Genomic DNA, 21357 nt, shown 5'->3' on the forward strand with positions numbered 1-21357 from the left:
CCCACCCACCATCCCCCATTTCTTTGCTGGAACCTATCTGCACTTCTCTAATCTGTACAACCTATGTGGTGTATTTGCTTGTAGATGAAGGTATAATATATTTTGGTGCATGCATGTTTTATTGACATATTTTTTAGCCTACCCTTTTGGGGGCACCTGATATCTGTGGCAAGAAAAACTGAAGAAAATGGCGTCGGCTGCATCTTTTATACCCCTGGTGCACTGACATCAGGGAAGACGCGACAGCAACCGACGCTGGACCTAGACTTTGGAATTCAGGCCGACTGAGGGTAGCCTGCCAACAGGATAACCCAAGTGTAATGACTGCAACAGTGAATACACTCGAACATCTACATTTATGGTAAGTGTACACAACTGTACTTTACCCTTCCTCCAGCCCCCTGACTTCTTTTGACTATACCTCTAGTCTTGTACCTCTAGTCTTGTTTACTATGTTTAAAGCTTTTTGGTGTATTTGCTTTTTTGTTGGAGGTGTAACCTTGTATATAATTGCTTCCCATTATGGGGGCACCTGACATCTGGGGCAAGAAAAACTGATGTAATGGCGTCGGCTGCATGCTTTATACCTCTGACTACCTGACGTCATGGAAGATGAGACAGCAACCGACGCAGGACCCAAGACTTTGAGAATCAGGCCGACTGAGGGCTGCCTGGAAGCAGATAACCCAAGTATGATGACTGCAACAGTGAATACACTTGAACATCTACATTTATGGTAAGTGCACACAACTGTACTTTTCCCACCTTCCATTCCCCCTTTTTTCCTAAGGCACAGACTACATATTTCATTTTTTTGAATGGCATTTTTCCAGGGTGTTTCCTTCCTGGGTTAGCCTTCTATTGGGGGCTCCTGACAGTTAAGGCAAGAAAAACTGAGGAAATGGCATCAGCTGCCTCCCTTAATACCCGACATTCTGACAGCAATTTTACAGCTGACGGCAGCCAACGTCATATACCGCGGACTCTGGTATTCGGGCTGACTGAGGGCTACCAGGAGCCGGATAACCCATATGTTAGGACTGCAACAGTGAATACACTTGAACATCTACATTTATGGTAAGTGCACACAACTGTACTTTCCTTCTTCACCCCATGATGCTGTTACTAAATCTTCAGAACCAAAAGCTAAACTCCCAAAATTGGCTATAACTGCTTCAGCACCTTGGCCCAAAATCCCATCTACGGTAATGTCCTCAGTTCCAAGACCTCAACTATCTAGCTCGGTACTGTTATCTCAGGAGCCAACCACTGTACCGATAATGACAACTTTACCAGTAACTGCTTCAGTTCAGACACTCCCTTCGACACCAACAATAGCTAGTCCAACACCGGTCACTCCCCCCCTCTACACTTCTTTCTGGTCCAGAGACCATGGTGTCAAAGGGAGACGCAGCACCAATATTCCCCCATGACAGATCCCTTTTTAGGGCAGCAATGCAGCCCTTTTCTGAAATGGCCTGATTCTCCATCGGAGATATCTGCCTACTCCTCCAGGAACCTGTCGGAATTGGATGTGATAAGACTTGTTGATCAGCTTTTGGCGGCCAGGGGGTTCACAACCCCTGCCAAGACCCTCTTTACCACCTGGAGCCAAGGGTTTTTCTCCACAGACTCGGCATACAGCGTATACTCCTCCTTTGACCTCACAGGTACCAAAGCCCCCGATGCCCGTCCCGGTTACAGCCTCTTCGGTTCCACCGGTACCTCTCACCATGGCATCCGGAGTCCACCCTTTGGTCTTCAACTCTTTCGGAGCTGAGCCATCCTCAGGATCATGACATGGCCGTTGGCGCCTATTTTTTCCACAGCACCGTCCACTACGGTTCTGATGGCCTTGACAACACAGCGTCCTCTTGAGGCTCCTTCCCTGGGAGCAGATCCGTTGAAATGGGGTGTGACCCCGGTTACGAAGTTGTCCTCCTTGGTTTTGGGCTCCCATCCCTCATCAGGCAGGCCAGCTTTCCAGGTGATATAGAGGGCACTTGCCTCCGCCGGCTCGCAGCAGGTTCCTTTGGTGCCGGAGAGACATATTTACATGTCTCCTAGACCGCAACTGACACAGTCTACCACATTGGGACACTGGGCACAAGAACCTCAAGATGCCCTGCCGCAGGGTCCTCCTCGGATGCCCCCGCCGAGGAGGTACCACATAAGAGATTGTGCAAGAGGAAGCACGTGGACTCTCCTGAAGAGCCCCTCACCGAAGATACGGACTAAGACAAAGGAGAAGGGTCCCCATGGTCGCCCCTTGAGGATGTCTCCTTTGGAGACTCACAGGAAATGGCGTGGAGACAGGAAGCCCACCAGTCTTGTCTTCTGAGGAGTCTGTATTCTTGAAGGCTTTTTGTGCTCGGCCCTCTACTTCTTTGGTGGCCCCGCCTGCAGACGAACTAGTCCAGCTCGTGGTGCAGCATACTTTGAAGAACTTTGATGCTGTTGAGCCAGTCCCCCGGAGACCAGACAGAATTTTGTCCCCACCAGAAGAGAGTCCATACTGGTCCAAGGGCCTCCCCATAGATGATAGGGTGGTGGCACAGGCCACTAAAAAAGAGCTCGCTGAGGAGAACCACACTGTCCATCCCCCAAACTGAGAGTCTCGGGGGTTGTGACAGGCTAGAGAAGCGAGTATTTGCTTCATCAACCTTTGCCATTCAGTCTCCAAATTACCTGGCATGCTTTACCAGGCTCCAGAGAGACCTAATTTCTGAACTGTCAGGAACCTTAGCAGGAGCAGTCTCTGAGGTTCGGGACAAAGTGGCCTCGCAGCTTGCAGCCTTGGAATCCATATCCATATCATCCATGTGGTTGATTTCTCACACTAGTGAAGGGGCGGCTAGAGCAGCGGGGTTTGGGTGTTATGAGATGTCATACCTAGATGTGCCTTTGCGGACCCTTTTAAGTCTGTTTTTTTTTTTTTTTTTTTTTTTTTTTTTTTTTTTTTCCCTTAATGGTTCAGTGGAAGTTTCTTCCTTGTTTGGCCCAAAAGTGAGAGACACGTTAGCCAGGTGTGCAATGGACGGCAAAACCCTGTCTGCGGAGGGCGTATGTTTATCTACCCCCACGGTCTTACTCTAGGAAATTAGAGGAGTGGAAAGATGTGGCATAACAAGTCCCAGGGTCCTTTCTGTGACACACATGGCAAGTTTACCCCCTGGGGCAGAGGGGGTCCGCATAATCAGGGGTCGAGAGATTCCTTCTCTGGACAGCCCTACCAGCGCTCCTGAAGAGCAGCCCAATTGCTTACCTCTGCAAGCAGTCTGGGGATGTTTCTCTCAGCACCACTTGGCCTGGCAAATAACCACAGATTCTTGGGTGCAGACGACAATTAGCAGAAGTTACCACATACCTTTCAATATTTGTCCAAGGCCGCTAAGGCACATTCCCGACTTTCCACCTAGTCAAAGGGAAGCAGCAGCTCAAGAAATTCTAAAGCTGCTCCAAAATAAGTCATCCAAACAATCCCACCAGACCAAATAGGATCCAGATTTTACTGAAGATTCTTTAGTGCCAAGGAAGACAGGGGGACTGGAGGCCCATCTTTGGACCTCAGCATCTTAAACAAATTTGTCGTTCAGACAAAATTCTGGATGGTCACGGTTCAGTCTATCCTACCCTTCTTGGAGAAAGACAGTTGGATGTACTCAGTAGATCTTCAGGATGCGTATTACCACATAAAGTTGGATAAGCGATCCAGAAGATTTCTCCGCTTCCAGCTGGGAGCCAATCACTCCCAATTCCGAGCACTGCCCTTTGGTCTCTCAACATCCCCCAGAGTGTTCACCAAATGCATGACGGCGGTAACAGCTCACTTGAGACTGCAAGGATTCTCTTTGTTTCTGTATCTGGACGATTGGCTCCTTACCCCCCCCCCCCCCCCCGCCAAACGTCTACTGGTGACCGCCCTACAACTGCACCTTTAGTCTGTCTGAATCCTTGGGGATATCCATAAACAAGGAAAAATGCAAGCTAACTCCTTCTCAGACCTTGAAGTTCAGAGGAACAACCATCAAAACTCTTTTTCTGCACAGTCTCCCTTCCTCCTAAGAGATCTCAACTCCGAGCAATAGTCCCCTGAGACAAAGTCCCAGCTCGGGCACTCCTTCAGCTACTTGGATCAATGGCAGCAACAATAACAATAGTTTTGATGGCGAGATTAAACATGAGATTGCTTCACTGGCTACTATTAATGCAGTAGTCCCTTTTGACTCATCCGTTGTCCTTCCAGATTTGCTTAACGAATCGGTTCAAACAAGATTTGCTTTGGTGGATGAAGCCACACATTGCTCTGTGGAGCCATCCCTTCTCCCCGTCACAGCCTAAGGCCATAGTGACCACAGATTCTTCCATAACTGGGGGGGCATTTCCGGGGATAGACTGTCAAAGTCACTTGATTACCATTAGAGGGCAACCTGCATATCACCGCCCTAGAACTGATGGCAGTGCTTCTAGCATTGCAAGCATTCCATCCTGCTCTTCCGTCAGGGACAATTGCAGTCCATACTGACATGTTGGTGGTCTGCTATATCAGCAAACAAGGGGGAACCAAGTCCTACCTGTTGTGTCGTGAGGCCATGAGAATTTGGCAATGGGCGGTAGCTTCCAACTCCTTTCTTATAGCAACGCACATTCCTGGGAATTCCAACATGATCACAGACAAACTGAACAGGTGTATTCTCTTGCCTCACGAGTGGCTCCTCAATCCATCCATAGTGGTGAAAATTTTTGACCACTGGGGCCAGCTTTGCTGTAGCTTTATTCACCTTGCCAACGAACCACAAATGCAGAAGCTGCTTTGCCCTAATTTCCCCACAGGGGGAGTCGCCGAGGGACACTGATACACGATTGGCCCACGGGACTACTTTATGCTTTCCCCTCCTATCCCACTGATTTATAAAGAAAGCCCTTTGATTGAATAATGCTTATTGCACTATATTGGCCCCGACAACTTTGGTTTTCCTTCCTTTGGCATCACCTAGTACATCAAACATGGATTCTGGCTCCAACTCCAGAATTAATGTGTCATCCACAGGGGTTGCTACATCCAAACATTTCTAGTCTCAAGCTGACAGCTTGATTTCTCCACTTCCAGTAATTCCAAGGCAAGAAAACCTTTCCTCTTCTGTCTATAACATCCTTCTGGCTTCACATAAACCATCCACTGGGAAAGTTTATCTTAAGTGGAAAAGATTCCTTATTTGGTCTTAACAAAAATAATTGGATCCCTGCTCAGCTCCAGTAAGTGCTGTACTGGATTATCTATCAAACCTTCATTCGGGAGTGGCAGATTCTGCTATTCGGGTACGTCTGGCCACTATATCAGATTTCCATAATGGATTCAAAGACTTATCCTTAATTCCCCATCACCTTTGTAAAACCTTTTTGAAAGGAGTCTCGCACATCGGACCTCCCTTCGAACCGTGGAGTTTAACATTAGTTCTATAAGCCTTAACTAAATCCCTTTTCAAACCTGCTACTACTTATGATATAACATTTTTATTCTGGGAGTCCCTATTCTTAGTAGCAGTCACCGCAGCAAGATGAATATTTTCAAGCCTTGTATATAAATCAACCCTACATGTTTTTTCACAAGGATAGAGTATCGCTTCAAACTAATCCTTCCTTCCTTCCTACCAAAAGTTATTTTGGAATTGACCATTAATCAAACAACTGATCTTCCAGTCTTTCCAAATTTCTCAAATAAAAGAGAATACAGATTTATTTATTGAATGTACATAGACAATTACGATTCTACTTAGATGGAACTAAATCTTTTCAGAAATCCAATAAGTTATTTGTATCCTACTCTGGTCCAAAACTAGGAAATTCAGTTTCTAAGATAACCTTGTCAAAATGGTTGAAGAATTGTATGTGCTTTACCTACCAACACAGCAAACTTCCTTTACCGGGTAACGTCAAAGCACATTCAACCAGATCAATGTCGACTTCTGTGCCGTTTCATTCAAGAGCTTCCATGGATGGTATCTGTGCAGCTACAACGTGAGCCACTCCACATATCTTTATCACCCATTGCAAATTGGATTTGGTCTCCAGGGGGAGAGCATCCTTCGGTTCAATGTTACTCAGGAATATTCTTCCTTAGGGCTTCCCAGGAAATAAAGTAGCTAGGGACTCTTGTCCCATCAGTAAGGAATGAATGAAGATTAACAACATCAGATAAAGAAGTTATGTTCTTACCTTAATGTTCCATCTGTGTTGTTGATCTTCATTCATTCGTTACTTCCCACCCTTCTTCCCCCTCCAGTAGGCTCCTAGAGGTTCGGATTTAGTCCAAATCCTGCATTAGGGAATTTCCTCAGAAAAAGCCTCCACTTTCTTTTCTTACGAGCAAACTCTATCTGAGGTAGCAGGGAGAGAGGCACTATGGGTAATCTTAGATCGAGAATTTTTTTTGACTGACGCCGGCTTGTTATAAGGCTGACTCAGATGTTCATCGTGTGACACTGCTGCAGTCATTACACTTGGGTTATCCTGCCGTCAGGCGGTTCCCCAGTCGGCCTGAGTTCCAAAGTCTTGGTCCGGCGTCAGTTGCTGTTGCTTCTTCCCTGACGTCAGTGCGGCAGGGGTATATAATTTGCATCCAACGCCATTTTCTTCAGTCTTTCTTGCCGCACGATGCCCGAAGCAGAAGCAGTTCGCAAGTGCTGGTCGGCCAACTCCTGAGATTTTCAAATAGAATCCAGAACCGGTCTTCTATAAAGCTAACCGTTGGGGAAACTTTTTCTTGCCTCAGACTGATGTCAGTAAAAGTTAATAATTGTATTTCTTGCGAGAAGCAAATACCTCATAATAGCTTCATAGGTTCATACTAGGCTATCTGCCCTAGGGCATTTATAAGCCTAGCCAGAATGTGTTTGGCTTTCGCCACCCATTTTAAATTTATTTTGCTATGCCCTTTTTCGAGGTTAGTATACTGTGCCTCTGTCTAACAGTGACACAGAAGTGATACCCGGGGTAAACCTACGATCTCCCATCCACTCATCAAGCTTCCTCTTGAAGAGAGTCAATGAAGGACTCTGCCTAACCTGGACTGGGATTTTATTCCAGAGTGAAGGGAGCCTCTGGGTTATTAATCTGTCCCTCCAGCATGTCCTATTTATTTCAGTGCTGAGGTTCAAGTCTCTCGGTAGCGTAGCTCGATGGGATTTGGATTTTCTGAGGTGCAGCATGTCCATTAATTCGGGTTGGACATGGCTTTATCGTCAGGCACAGATCGCCTCTGAGCAGGCGGTATGCCACTGAGTAGAGCTGGAGTTTCTTTAACCGGGCAGCATATGGCATCTGTTTGAGCCCTTTGATCCTCTTGGTGAGGTACTTTTGGGGTCTTTCCAGTTGCTGCAGGTGTCTGGTAAGGTACATCCCAAAAGGGGCATTGTACTCAATTATGGGCCTGATGAGGGATGAGTAAAGAGGTACGATGACCTCCCCTGATCTAGATGTGAATCCCTTAATGATTAGGTGGGCTATATAAAATGTTTTTCTAACCACTTTGGCCACGTGGTTGTCAAATGAAAGATTGCTATCAACTTGGGTCCCCAGGTCCCTAATGACTTCTGTACTTAATGGATTACCACCTATGTGGTAATTTGTGGGCACTTTGTTTTTGCCAAAGGGGATGACTATACACTTTTTGGCGTTTAGCTTGAGGCCACAGCTCTGGCACCAGTTGTCTGTTTCTATGAGGCCCTTTTGGAGGATGCTTGTGTTGGCTGGAGAGTTGATTATGGCACCCAGTTTGCAGTCATCTGCGAACTTGGTCAGCCACAGTCCTTCCGTGTTGGCCTGTACCTCCGAGAAGTATATACCGAACAAGAGAGGTCCCAGGACTGAGCCTTGTGGGACACCACTTGTAACTGGTTTGGAGTGTGACATGGCTCCAGCAATTCTAACCATGTGGGTTTTGTCCTTGAGCCAGTTTGCAATCCATCTAGTGACATAGGGGTTTATATTTAAGCTGGTGAGCTTATCTATAATGCCCGAGTGGGGTATTGTATTGAAGGCTTTTGCGAGGTCCAGGTAGGCTGTGTGGACCACCTTCCCCTCGTCAGTGGCCTTGGTGACTGTTTCAAAGAAATCAACCAGGTTTAAGAGGCAGGATCTGCCCTTAACAAAGCCGAACTGGGTAGGATCCAGTGTTTGTAGGTCCCCAATATCTTTATTTATGAGGTCCATGATGAACCTTTCCATAGCTTTGCAGACCAAGCTAGTCAGGCTTATGGGGCGATAGTTTCCAGGATCCGTTGAGGCACCACCTTTATGGAGAGGGACCACTGTTGCTCTACGCCACTCTTTGGGCACATATCCTGTAGTAAGGCTGAGATTGAGCAGTAGTTTTATGTTTGGGTTTAGCTCTTCTTGGAGTTCATGTAGGGGCCAGCCGGGCACCGTCTGGTCCCATTGATGCTGTGTTTTTGCTTTGGAGAGGCGGCTCTTACCTGAGCATCTGAGATGTCAGGGGGGCAGCACCCTGGCATAGATATTTGCCCTTTTGGTGGGGAGGGGGGGGGAGAAGTTTGCGCTGAACCTGTCAGCTAGGATGTTGGCAATGTCTGTGGGTTCGTGTATTTTTGTCATTTTGGATTAATTCTGAGCATATCTGGGAATTACCACCCAGGTTCCTAACATAACTAAAGAAAGCCTTGTGATTATCCTTAGTGTCCTGTGCAATTTTTCTCTCGAAGCTGGCCTTAGACAATTTTATGTGTGCCCGTAGTTTTTTGCTAATACTGATCAGTGATGCCTTCCCTTTTTGAGATTTTGCTCCATCATTTAGTAGCTTCCTCCTTCTATTGTATAGTTTGTTTATGGCTGGGGTCCACCAGACAGGATGTCTGCCTTTGGAGGATTGGGTCTTGGTTTTATTTGGGATCGCATGATCCATGCATTCCTGAAGGTGTTCATAGAATGCGTTTATAAAGGATTCTGCGGTCTGGGCCGTATTTTCCACAGGCCCAAGGGCTTTGAAGGATTCCACCTCAGTTTTGACGAGTGTGAAATTTGCTTTAGAGAAGTTTTTCACTGTGGTTTTCTGGGCAGAGGGTGGGGTCGGGATGTGAATATCCAGTGAGATTAGTTTATGGTCTGATCTTACCAGTGAGGAATACACTTCTGGTCTGGAGCATAGAGTCCCCATGTTGGTGATCAGGTCCAGTATGTTTTCCCCTCTTGTGGGAGTGGTAACAAGTTGTTCCATAGCATTTGAGTTTAGAAATTCTAGGAACCTTTGGGCTAGGATGTTGGAGCTAGAGTAATGCTCCCAGTCTATGTTTGGGTAGTTGAAGTTGCCCATTATAATGGTGTTTGGAGAGACCTTCATATTTTCCAGTGTTCTCAGGAAGGCCGAGTGGGGTTCCTGGGTTTGGGAGGGTGGTCTGTAGCAGGCTATAAACTGGAAGGCAGTTTTACCCACTGTTAGTTGCACATGGATAGTCTCTGATGCTTCGTGCGTTGCCACCAACCTGGAGGTGTGGGTATCTTTGATGAATATCGATACTCCCCCTCCTTTTGTGGTTCGGTCCAAGTTTTGGGGCCAAAAAGCATGGTAATGAGGTATAACCTGGTAGTGCTGGGGTGCTCTCGGGAGCCCTGAACCAGGTTTCTGTTACTGCACAGATATCGATGCTCTCCATGCTAAGGAGAGTTTCGAGTGCATGCATCTTGAGGTTTAGACTTCTGGCGTTGAGTAGCATTACTCTTAGTTTCTTATCCCTTGTGATACCTATGGAGGTGGGTTTGTCTTTTGAGCCTTGCCTAAAAAAGGCACTTTTGGGGTAGCAAGAGCCTTTGCCAATATCCGAAAGCCCAGGGGTGACAGGTGCAAGCCGTCCCTAGCGAAGCATCGTGGCTTGTCGAGCATATCATCCCAAGCTGACAGGCATTGGATCCCCTTTGAATGACACCAGTACTTAAGCCAATTATTGAAATTGATCATCTTGTCTTCATATTGTGGCATCATTCTTGGTGAGGGTAAGATGCTACTCAAGGTCAGGGTCATACCGGCCTGGGCTACATGCTCAGAGAGCTCCTTTATGTCTCTTTTCATGTAGTCCAGGGAGGTACGTCTCAGGTCATTCACAACAGCATGGACAATGACTGAGTCATATTTGTACTTCCCTTGGAGTGACCTGAGTGCTTGTGTTATGTGGCGGATCCTAGCGCCCGACAGGCTGCTAAGAGTGACCCTCTCCTTCTTCAGCCTGGTGAGCGGGGACGTCGGTGTGCCTGACGATAGTCACCTATTACAAGTGTATCAGGTGTGTTGTTTAGTCGTAAGGGCTGTGACTGTTTGGCACACTGGCTTTGTGAGATATGTGTTGCACGTGTTTTGTTTTGGGGTAGCGGCTGCTTGGGTGTCTGCTTTGGAGGTCTCTGCTGCTTCGGCAGATCTTTATTTAGAGCCTCCGAGTATGTTTTTGTGTGATTATGTGTTTGGTTTGCTGTCGTGGTAGGTCTGTGTGAGACTGGAATTGTAGTGAGACTGGTTTCCTTCTCCTCCTGACTGGTTATGCCAGTACTGAGTTGTGAGAGCTTAGCCTCCAGTTTGGCTATATGGTTGCATCTCTCACATCTGTTGGAATTTGTTGGGAGGAGGAGAGGGTTGTCTGTGTACATGAGGCAGTTGTAACATTGCCTCAAGATTCCCAGATTCACCAGCTGGACCGGAGAGGAGATTGACAACTGACCTTTGGACATGCTAGAATAATATTGGGAATTCCTTAATAATTTAAAACCAGGGCCAGTGGGGAGTGAGGGTGTAGTGCTTTTAATTTTTAGTGCTGACTTATATAATTGCTTTAGTGAGCAAGTGCCAGGTAACTTAAGTGCAATGTGTTACAGGTAACTTAAATGCAAAAACGACAAACAGTAACTTTCTTTCAAGTGAAACAAGGAAATAAGTACAGTAAGCAATGCAGATATCACTAGTGATCCACAGAAGCACTGAGAAGCCGCGTATTAGGTGGAATTAGCGTTCCAGGGAAATAACAAGCAAACAAACAACAAGCATATAAACAAAGCTAGATTCAGCAGGCCTGGATCTAGTCTATGCTACAGCAAGATTTCCACTCCTACTGTATTCCATGCCTAGGCCCAGACCACGACGTCACTGGTTGTTGGTTTTGTGCTAGGTTTAATAAGCGCACTATAAAATGGTTTGATTTTGCCCAACACTATTTTGGCAGAAAATTTAATTACAACATGCCGTCAGAGCTACCGACCGAAACTCGCAAAAAACGCAAGGACAAGGACCGGCATCCGAGGCCCAAACCTGACAGCGAGGCCTCTTCTAGGCCAGTCGTCGGTTCTCCGTTTTTCAGTGAGGCACCTACGCAGCCCTTGACGACCGCTTCTATAGAACCACAGACTGCCTCCGACTCTCATGTGGAGCTGGCTGGGCCTTCGGACGCTCCTACTCCTCAAATAACAGAGCTTAATCCTATAGAGGGAACTGAAGTAGCTGAACAATCCACTGCTTCAGAGGGTGTTTTCAGGCCTACCCAATTAACAATTAAAAACTCTGTAAAATCTAAGCCTCCCTTAAAAGCTAAAAAGCAGACACAGCATTCTCCAGGGCAGGCTTCCATGCCTAAGAAACAAATGCTTAAGATGGCCGAAGACCTAATCACTCTGATCAGAGGGTCCCCAGCTCCCTCCAGATAAAAGGCCTAGACAAGAAGCAGACTATAAATCTTCAGACCAGGTGTCTATTTCCTCTGATTCATCCTCAGACCTAGGGTATTGCTTTCCCCCTTATGAGGATTCTGATGCTGAGGAATCTATCCAGTCAGCCTCTCCGCCAGAGCACTACTCCTTTGGGGAGACCTTACCTACCATGAGGGAGCATTTCCATTGGGAAGGCCAAGATTACTCAGAATCCAAGAAAAGGCTCAGAGACTTCCTTTTATTGCCTCAGACAGACCCCTTGCTATTCTGCCAGTGTTGGATATTGTGGATGATGTATACACTGAATCCAGCCTAAACCCTGATTCATTACCTCCAGCCCCAGTTAAGCCAGATAGATATTAGAGTCCCTGACTCTCACAAATTTTTATACAAAAGCCCTGTTGCTGGCCCTGAAACCATTTCCCAGGGACCCAAAGGGATTAAGGCCTCATCAGCTAAAAACCCAGTCCCCTCTGACAGAGATTCCAGAGCATTAGACAGATGGGGCAAGAAAGTTTATACCTCTGCAACTTTAGCTATGAGGGCCTTGAATTGTCAGTTTCACATGCTAAAATATCAGCAATTTTTAATGTCTCAGTTGAAACAAAAGATGCTTACAGATGCTGATCCTCCTAATTTGAAAGAAATGCAGGATGTATTGCATGCTGTTGAACAAGTGGGAAAACATACTTTGCAATGTGGTTTTGATTCTTTAGAGGCCTCATGTAGAGCAGCTGTTACAGGCTCTGTCATTAGAATGCATGCTTGGTTAAAGGAACATGCACTACCAGAACATGTTAAGGCCAAATTACTGGATGCACCTTTGCAGCCGGATGTGTTGTTCGGAGTTAAGGCAGAGGAAGTTTTAAAAAAGATAGAAGATAAGGCAAAATCTATGCAAACGGTCAAAGATTTCCTACAGGTTCAACCTCCTCGGTTCGGCAGAAATTGGCCAACAAAGAATTGGTCCTTTCCTGTCACAGACAGACCTCAAAGGGGCAGATATAGACTACCAAGAGGTAGAGGTCAGACACAGGACCCTTACAGACCTCGACAATGGGGTGCACCAGGCCAGAAAGAAGGGGAAGACCGACCTCAACCGTATAAAACGCAGTCTCAATGACTTCCCACTAGAGCTGCCAAACAGCTCTCTATTGGCAGCTCCGTTAGGAGGAAAACTATCTCTTTTTTATCACAATTGGCATTGCATCACCAAAGACAAATGGGTTCTCAACATCATCTCTCAAGGTTACAGGTTCCACTTCCACACGCTTCCAAGGTTAAAATGAATGCCAAGTATGCCACCAAATCAATGGGCAGAGGCTCAAAGACAAATTATAGCACTCATGGACATGAGAGCTATTCAAAAGGTACCACCACAAGAGCAAGGACAAGGATTTTATTCAAGACTTTTTCTGGTTCCCAGAAAGGACAAAGCTTGGAAACTTATTCTGGACCTTTCTTCTCTGAACACTTACCTGGATATTCCGAAATTCAAAATGTTGACACTACAGCAGCTGCTTCCCATGCTGGGCAAGACAGCTTGGCTCGTGACTTTGGACCTCAAAGAGGCATACCTGCATGTCCCTATCAGACAAAACTGCAGAAGATACCTCAGATTTCTAGCAGGTTCAAAGCACTATCAATTCTCTGCACTGCCCTTTGGCTTATCTACTGAGTCCAGGGTCTTCACAAAGTGCCTGGCACCAGTAATTGCTTTTTTTCAGGCAGAAAGGAATTCAAATTTACCCATACCTGGACGACTGCCTAATCCAAGCAGAGAGCAAGGACATTCTTTTAAAGCATCTGGCGTACGTAAAAAAGTTAAGTTGCCTGGGGTACACAGTAAACGAAAAGAAATCAAAACTAGTGCCCTGACCGCAGATAATATTCTGGGTGCCAGCTTAAACACAATGGCCCAGATGGCTTATCTCATGCCAGACAAGCAAGGACAACTGACTCAGTATTTTCATTTAATGGCAACAAAGACCCAACTCCCTGCAAGAAAAATTCTGCAGGCCTTGGGCTACATGGCATCTTGCATACTACTAATTCCATATGCCAGACTGCATATGAGGAAACTACAATGGTACCTAAAGAGTGTATGGTCTCAACACTGTCAAAATTTGGAAACAGTTATACCACTAATTCCTTGCCTAGAACAGGAGTTTCAATGGTGGGCTCAAGCTTGTCACCTCAACAAGGGACAGCCTTTTACTCCACCCACAGCCAGGCAAACACTGACAACAGATGCATCGGATTATGCCTGGGGAGCATACATGGCAGGCAAATGTATTCAAGGCAAGTGGCCCGCACACCAAAGAGATCTCCACATCAATCAAAAAGAGATGCTAGCAGTACAAAATGCAATTACGGCCTTCAGAGACCTCCACAAATATTCAGAATGATAGCACAAAAATGGGGGAAACCAGACATAGATCTGTTTGCATCCCCAAAGAACTGCCAACTACAGAAATTCTGCACAAGGAGCTACCATCCACAAGCTTGGAAAGTGGATGCCCTCTCATTCAGCTGGAAAAAACTACAAGTATACGCCTTTCCTCCTCTACCTCTCCTTCCAAAGGTACTCATAAAAGCTAAACAGGAAGAGACAAAGATGATTCTGATTGCAGCAGACTGGCCACGCCAGCACTGGTACCCAATCTTAAAAAATGTGGCACAAGAACCACCCTGGATTTTGCCTCAAATCCCACAGCTGCTGACACAACACAATAATCAGATTCTTCACAGCCAGCTAAAGACCTTAAATCTAGCTGCATGGAAAATCCTTTAACCACACAAACATTGCCTCTCTCCAAAGCTGTTATGGATGTCATTCTGGAGGCAAGAAGGCCTAGCACCAGGAAAGCCTACTCAGATAAATGGAAGAGATTCTGTGCCTGGAACCAAGCACACAAGCTTGACCCTCTTGTCCTAAACATTCCTCAGATACTTCAATACTTAACTGAGATGCTGGACAAGAGCCTCTCCTTCTCATCCATCAAGATTCATGCCTCAGCCATTTCTGCTCATTACAACACGGATCCACCAATCCTCTCAAATCCTTTGCTCAAACAGTACCTCAGAGGGGCTAAAAACTTGAGACCGCTCCATAGAGCAGCTACTCCAACTTGGGACCTCAAGTATGTTTTGGAAAAATTAACTTTGCCTCCATTTGAACCAGCTAACACAGCAGAATTAAAATATATCTCTTGGAAGACTGCTCTGCTACTGGCAATAACATCTGCGAGAAGAGTTTCAGAATTACAGGCCCTAATGGCAGTGGAACCATTCCTCATCTTCCACCAGGACAGGGTGTCTTTAAGAACTAACCCTACGTTCATGCCAAAGGTAGTATCAAGTGTGGCTCTAAACCAAACTATTCACTTGCCAACCCTTTATCCAAACCCACAGAACAAAGGAGAGAGACTCCTACATTCCTTGGACATGCACAGACATTTACGCTTCTACTTGGACAAAACCAAGGCTTTCCGAAAATTTGAGCAATTATTGGTAGCATACGCTGCAGGAGCACAGGGAAAAGCCATTTCAAAGCAGACCATTTCAAAATGGATAGCATACTGTATACGTTTCTGCTATACCCACCATGGAAAACCTGTACTTAGCAGCATTAGATCTCACTCCACCAGGGCTACAGCCACTTCAACTGCCTACCTCAGAGGAGTGCCTACCAAGGATATTTTAGAAGCAGCAACATGGAGTTCTGTACATACCTTCACCAAACATTACCATTTGCCTTTATATTCCAAATCCAGAGCTGGCTTTGCCACTGCTGTGCTGCAGGGCCTTATAGCCACCCCTAATGCCTTGTAGAACCATCCGCCCTACCTCAGCTTTGGGATTCCACCCAAGTGTAATGACTGCAGCAGTGTCACGTGATGAACATAGTACAGTTTTGTACCTACCATAAATGTAGATGTTCGAGTGTAGACACTGCTGCAGTCCAGGTTACCTTCCCTCCTTCCCTTCTTATTTGTTGGTATGTCTACCCTTTACTACCTATGGGGAGTATTTGCTGGTAACTGAAAGTTGTTGTTTGCTTTGCGTATGTATGGTTTTATTAGCCATTTGATTGCCTACCTATTTGGGGGAACCTAACATCGGGGGCAAGAAAAACTGAAGAAAATGGCGTTGGATGCACATTATATACCCCTGCCACACTGACGTCAGGGAAGAAGCGACAGCAACCGACGCCAGACCAAGACTTATGAACTGAGGCCGACTGGGGAACCGCCTGACGGCAGGATAACCCAAGTGTAATGACTGCAGCAGTGTCTACACTTGAACATCTACATTTATGGTAGGTACAAAACTGTACTTTCCTAGGACAGAACCGACAACCCATCAGTAGTGAATGAATGAAGATCAACAACACAGATGGAACGTTATGGTAAGAACATAACTTTTTCCCCCCCTGGAAAGCTGCGTTGAACCCCATTCAAAATGTTCGTCATAATCCCCACAAATGAAATGAAACAAATTGTCTTTTAGGAATAAATCCTCTTTTTGTTGGTCAAAGTTCTTATCTGGTATTGTATTAGAAATGCAGGGCTTAGCTCTCTGATTCATATTTGCAGTACTCAAAACTCAGGCAGTAATTTAAACATGTCATAAGTTAGATTCAGATAAATTCAAAGGAAAGTTTATTTATGAGAAACACTAATAGTTTTGTGCAGCAAACACTGTCTCCTTGGATAAAACTGATTGGGAATGGTATTTGTGCTTTATTAGCAGCACAGTCCTGTCAGTCATGCCAGAACAGCTTTCAAACTTTAAAAATCTCAAATGTCTTGCTTGCAGATGTTTAATGCATACAGTCATGCAACTCACTACAAAACTAGTGTACGTAAAGCTAGATTAAGCTGGTAACATTGCCTGCTAAGTACTTTCAGGAGACAAGAAAGCTGCATTAGTGTGAAGTATCTCAGGACATTTGTTGTACATGTGTAGTTGTACATGTTTAGATGTAAACATGTCTGATCATAAATGTTCTACTTAATTTACTGATAATGAGGACATTTTATTTGGTAAAAATACATCAAATGTTAATTTCAAACCCTGAGTGCGAAGGAGAGCTTTGACAGAGCTGCCACCTTGACAGTTGAGCTGTGGCTGCTGCTGGTAGCTGCATTGTTATTGGGCGAAGCAGCTATAGCGTAGCAGCTTACTGCATTATGATTAATAAATATTAGGGCCAGCAATGTTCTTCAGGCATGGAAGTAACCTTAAAGTTTAGGGATCATCAGAGCAAGATGAGTCAAACGTCATCTTTTTACAGCAGATGGTACACTCACAGATGCACTGTCTTGTAGCAGGTTTTGTACCCTGTGCTTCTTTTCCAGAGGCTTAGCCAGTGTAGGTATGTGAATGGAAAGAGAGTATGTTTCTTCAAATGTTGTCTTGCACTAGTTTTCATGAGAGTGGTCATGTTAGAGCAGACTAGTGGGCTCATTGTAGTGGTTGTATAACTGTTGGAAAGAAGTGAAAAATACTTGTGGTCTTCTTGCCTCTTTAAATACTACTATGATTTATGTGGTGTTGATGGGTGTCATCAGGAGGCAGACTGCAGGAAAATCAGAAGCCAGTGATTGTTGGATAAGGTGATGATTGCTGTTATTAGAATAAGCTTCAACATGTACTCAAAAGTCTGTTTTTTGTCAAGTAACTTAGAGTACGTCTGTTCTATGCTGGACTCCTTATAGACAGCTCTTGCTTTTGTAAAAGCTAATGATTTTTGATAGTTTTCATTTAGTGATTTAATCTTGTTTTATCAAATCCCTGATTACTGTAGAATGAAATTTGTGGTCGCCTGACAACAGTTTTGGAAGAACTGTGTGAGTCATTGACTGTTCAATTTGAGCCAGTGTTGAAGCCTGTGAAGAAAAACAAGGGAGTTATTCCTGGTAAGAATTGTCTTCCTTTGTAGTTTTTGGTAGTGTGATGGCTATACCATTGTTGTGCAAGTATAGACATGTTAAGTATTGAAATTCTGAAGGCAGTCACTGCAGTTATTACAATAACATAGCAAAACTACAGATGTGAATGTGGAAATATATGTTAAGCTCAGTGTTGTGGTACAACAGAACTTTTTCCCTGCTCTTAGTTACACTCGTTTCATACTTGACATATGCAAGTAGCAGATGCCAGGAACAAAGCCCCACTACAAAAACCCTTTAGTGGTATAAGAGCATTGTGTGTATGCGTGCGTGTGTGTCCGCCTCACTGGTCATACTGCAAGAATTAGGTAAATGGATACTGAGTTAGTTTATGCACTTTTGTGTGTATGTACATGTATTGCTACAAACAGGTGTTGAGTCTACAAGTAAGGAGGCTGGGGGATCTGGCATGAGAATGTATGAGAGGAACAGTAATTCTTAGCTTATCTGTCTTTGAAGAGCAGTGTTTGTCCATTGAGAGAGACTGTGCTGACTGACTTGCATGAGTGTTATACAGTCTAGCAAGAGGTATATGTGTGGTTGTACACGTATGTACCCTGTGAGGGAAAGATGAGCATTAGCAGAAGTCTGGGAGCAGCAAGGGGGTGCTAGGAAAATAAGAAAAACCCAGAACTCTCACAGCTAATGGTACTACTGTCAGTGCGTGACTGTCCATGAGACTGTATGGGCCAGTGGTAACTTGCTTTTAGTAGGCATGAATGGGTCAGTAGGGTGGCTGGCGGGACTTTCATTTCTGGGGTTAGTGAACCAAAAAAATAAGCAATGAAGTCCTTAAAAAATGCTCAAACTTCAGGTTGTTACCTGTACGCCGCCCTGGTCATCATCTTTGGCTACCATCACTGTAGTATTAAAACAATACTTGGTGTTTGCCCACCTTCCAGATCACATGCCTGTTTGTCTACTGACACAGGTGGTGAGACACCACTGGTGCTGCTTGTGTTCTCTCTCTTAAATGCTTCTTATCTGAGAAAGAACTTGTCCCTCACATTGAGAAGTATTCTATAATGGTTTGTGCTAATTTTTGTTAATTGCTGCTTTGCGAGTCCAGGAGACCTTCACCCATGCAGTCTTCCTTGGAACCTCACCGTAAGAAGGCTAAATCTTCTGAACCAACCTGGTCTGCTCAGAATTCACTTACCTCCTCCTGTCCTCCCCCCACTTCCTCCTCCGAGGCTACAGGGCCACATGTTTTTCCCCCAGCGTCAGCTCCAGCCATTTCACAGCCAGGGTCTTCCATGTAGGGAATGCCTGGACAATCTCCAAACCATTCCCCGCAGAGATCTCCCCGTCCCCCATCCTCAGCTTCTTCTAGAGCTTCCCGATGTCTGTGTGTCAGGGATATGGGTAAGCTCTTGAGGCAGTTCCTGCAGACATAGATCCAGCTGGGACTTATGTCCTCCCCTTCCACTTCTGGATCTGTGAGGCTCTCACTGTTCCAGCCTGTTGATCCTTCTCCAGTTCGTTCTTTGGTTTTGGAGTTGTCGGTTCCGTCAGGTCCTGCTGCCGGGGTGTTGGAGCCAATATAAATTTCTTCTCCTCCTCCGGCATTCTCCCCAACTTGCTTGGCTCTGGCTGCTTTGGATCCGAGCATGTCTTAGAGCTGGAGCATTGAGGTGTGTTCCGCGGTGGGTGGGGACTTTGGCTCCAAATTTCGCAGATTTACCTGTCCCCCTTGGTGCCTCGGTCTTTGACAGGTCCACACAGAGTGCCCCCTCAGAGAGGGAGACCCATCTGTTCCGGGAGGTGTCTTTTCCAGCAGCTTCAGCCTCGGTGAGACAGCCTTAGGTTGTTTGGAGTCCTTCCGCATTCAAAGTGGTGGACAGGGTCCTCTCTGCTCCCAAGAGATCCTTGGCACCTACCATAACAGAACCTCCCCATCTCACTATGAAACTGTGTCCAGACCTATGCACTACCACATGGACAGCCAGTCCCAGAAAGCCTACACACTGTTTCTTCAGTGCACCCTCATATTTCTTCTGATACCTTCCCGGCGTGCCCCCCCCCAAGGAGGTTCCTCAGAAGAGACGTGTAAAAGGAGACGTGGATTCCCCTATGGAATCCTCTACCACAGCTACTGACTTGGGGGAAGGTGAAGAGTCGCACAGATCTCCACCCGACAAGGTCACCTTTGGTAACCTCTTTGAAATCCTTCAGAAGGGTGGGTGGTTATTCCAGACCCGTTCCCCGGAGGAGTCAGTGTTGTTGGAAGCTTTTGGATCCGGGCCATCTGGGTGTCCCATTCCTCCCCTCCCCCATCGAGCTGCTGATCCAGCTGGTGTCGACAAGAGCTTGGAAGGAGCCAGATACAGTTGAACACATCCCCAAGCTTGCTGATAAAATTGTGAGTGCCCCATCTGGCAAACAGCTTTGGTCCAAGGGAATCCCGGTAGATGCCTTGGTTGTGGTGGTAGCCATCAAGAAAGAGTTCGCTCAGGAGAACTCTCTTGTCCACCCCCCCAATAGAGAATCCCAGGCTCTGGACAGATTTGGTAAGAGGGTCTATGCTTCATCTACCTTTGCTCTTTGGGCATTGAACTACCTCTGTCATTTTACCCGACTACAAAGGGACTTAGTTAAGGAACTTTCTAGCTCAGTCTCTAGGTCCATACCTCCCGAGGAGCAGGACTGCGTTTCCTGTAGGTTGGCCACCCTACATTCCCTGGCTAATGCGTCCATGAGGCTTGTCTTTCACACTGCGGAGGGTACCTCAAAGGCGGGGCCAGTTCAGGCATTGCCATTTGGCATCATGCCTGGATGAGGCTGTGTGATTTTGCGGAGCCTTTCAAGTAGTCCTCCTTTAATGCCCAGTTTGATGGCTCCACCTTATTTGAGCCTATGGTATGCGACACCTTGACCCAGAGTGAGAAAGATGGTAAGAATGTGTTTGCCGTCGGGATCTGTTTTTCTACTCTACAATGGATGTTTTCTAGAAACCAACATGGAAGTAGGAAAGCGTGGTTTCGGAAGTTGCAGGGCCCTTTCCAAGGCACTCAGGGACCCCCCCAAAAGCGGGAGTGGGGTAGTCAGAGCAGTAGACACCATGCACATGGCTGAGGGGGTCCGCAAAATCATGGATCGCGGGAACCTGCCATAGACAAAACCTTTCCAGCATTCCTGAAGGGGTTCCCGACTTCTCTCCTCTGGAAGCAGTTGGGGGATGGTTTTCTTACACCCAGAAGCCTAGGAGGCCATCACAAATAAAAATGGGTGCTACAGATCACATCAAGAGGATACTCCATTCCCTTTTCCAACATTCCTGAACAAAAATTTCGCCTCCCCATTGTTCCACCCAGTCAGAGGGAGGATGCTGCCCAGGAAATAAGAAAGTTACTACAAAAAAGTCATTCAAGAGGTCATCCGCAATCAGATTTGATTGGACGCTTATTCTAGATTCTTTTTAGTACCCAAGAAAACAGGGAATCTGCAGCCAGTATTGCATCTCACATACCTGAACAAGTCAGTGAAACACCCCAAGTTCAGGATGGTCAGGATTCAATCCATCTTACCTATTCTGAAGGGGTGATAGGATGTGCTCTATTGACCTCAAGGATGCGTACTACCATATCAAGATGGACAGATGCTCCAAGTCCTTTCTATACTTCAGGCTGGGAACCAGTCACTACCAGCGTCGGGTGCTTCCATTTGGTATCACCACAGCCCCCAGGGTGTTCACAAAATG

General features: G+C 46.0%; 1 protein-coding gene across 2 annotated transcripts in view; it reads left to right on the forward strand.

The window, feature by feature from the left end:
• The window catches only part of LOC122798813, a 2048867-nt gene that overhangs the window by 1316081 nt on the left and 711429 nt on the right, over window positions 1-21357 (forward strand). For both annotated transcript variants that reach the window (XM_044067935.1, XM_044067936.1), the window contains exon 17: window positions 17513-17624. In XM_044067935.1, coding sequence (XP_043923870.1) covers window positions 17513-17624 — 112 coding nt within the window. The remainder of the gene's footprint in view (window positions 1-17512; window positions 17625-21357) is intronic.

The sequence above is a fragment of the Protopterus annectens genome, chromosome 3.part1 (assembly GCF_019279795.1).
Source record: "Protopterus annectens isolate FY-2018-M chromosome 3.part1, PAN1.0, whole genome shotgun sequence".
NCBI lineage: Eukaryota > Metazoa > Chordata > Ceratodontiformes > Protopteridae > Protopterus > Protopterus annectens.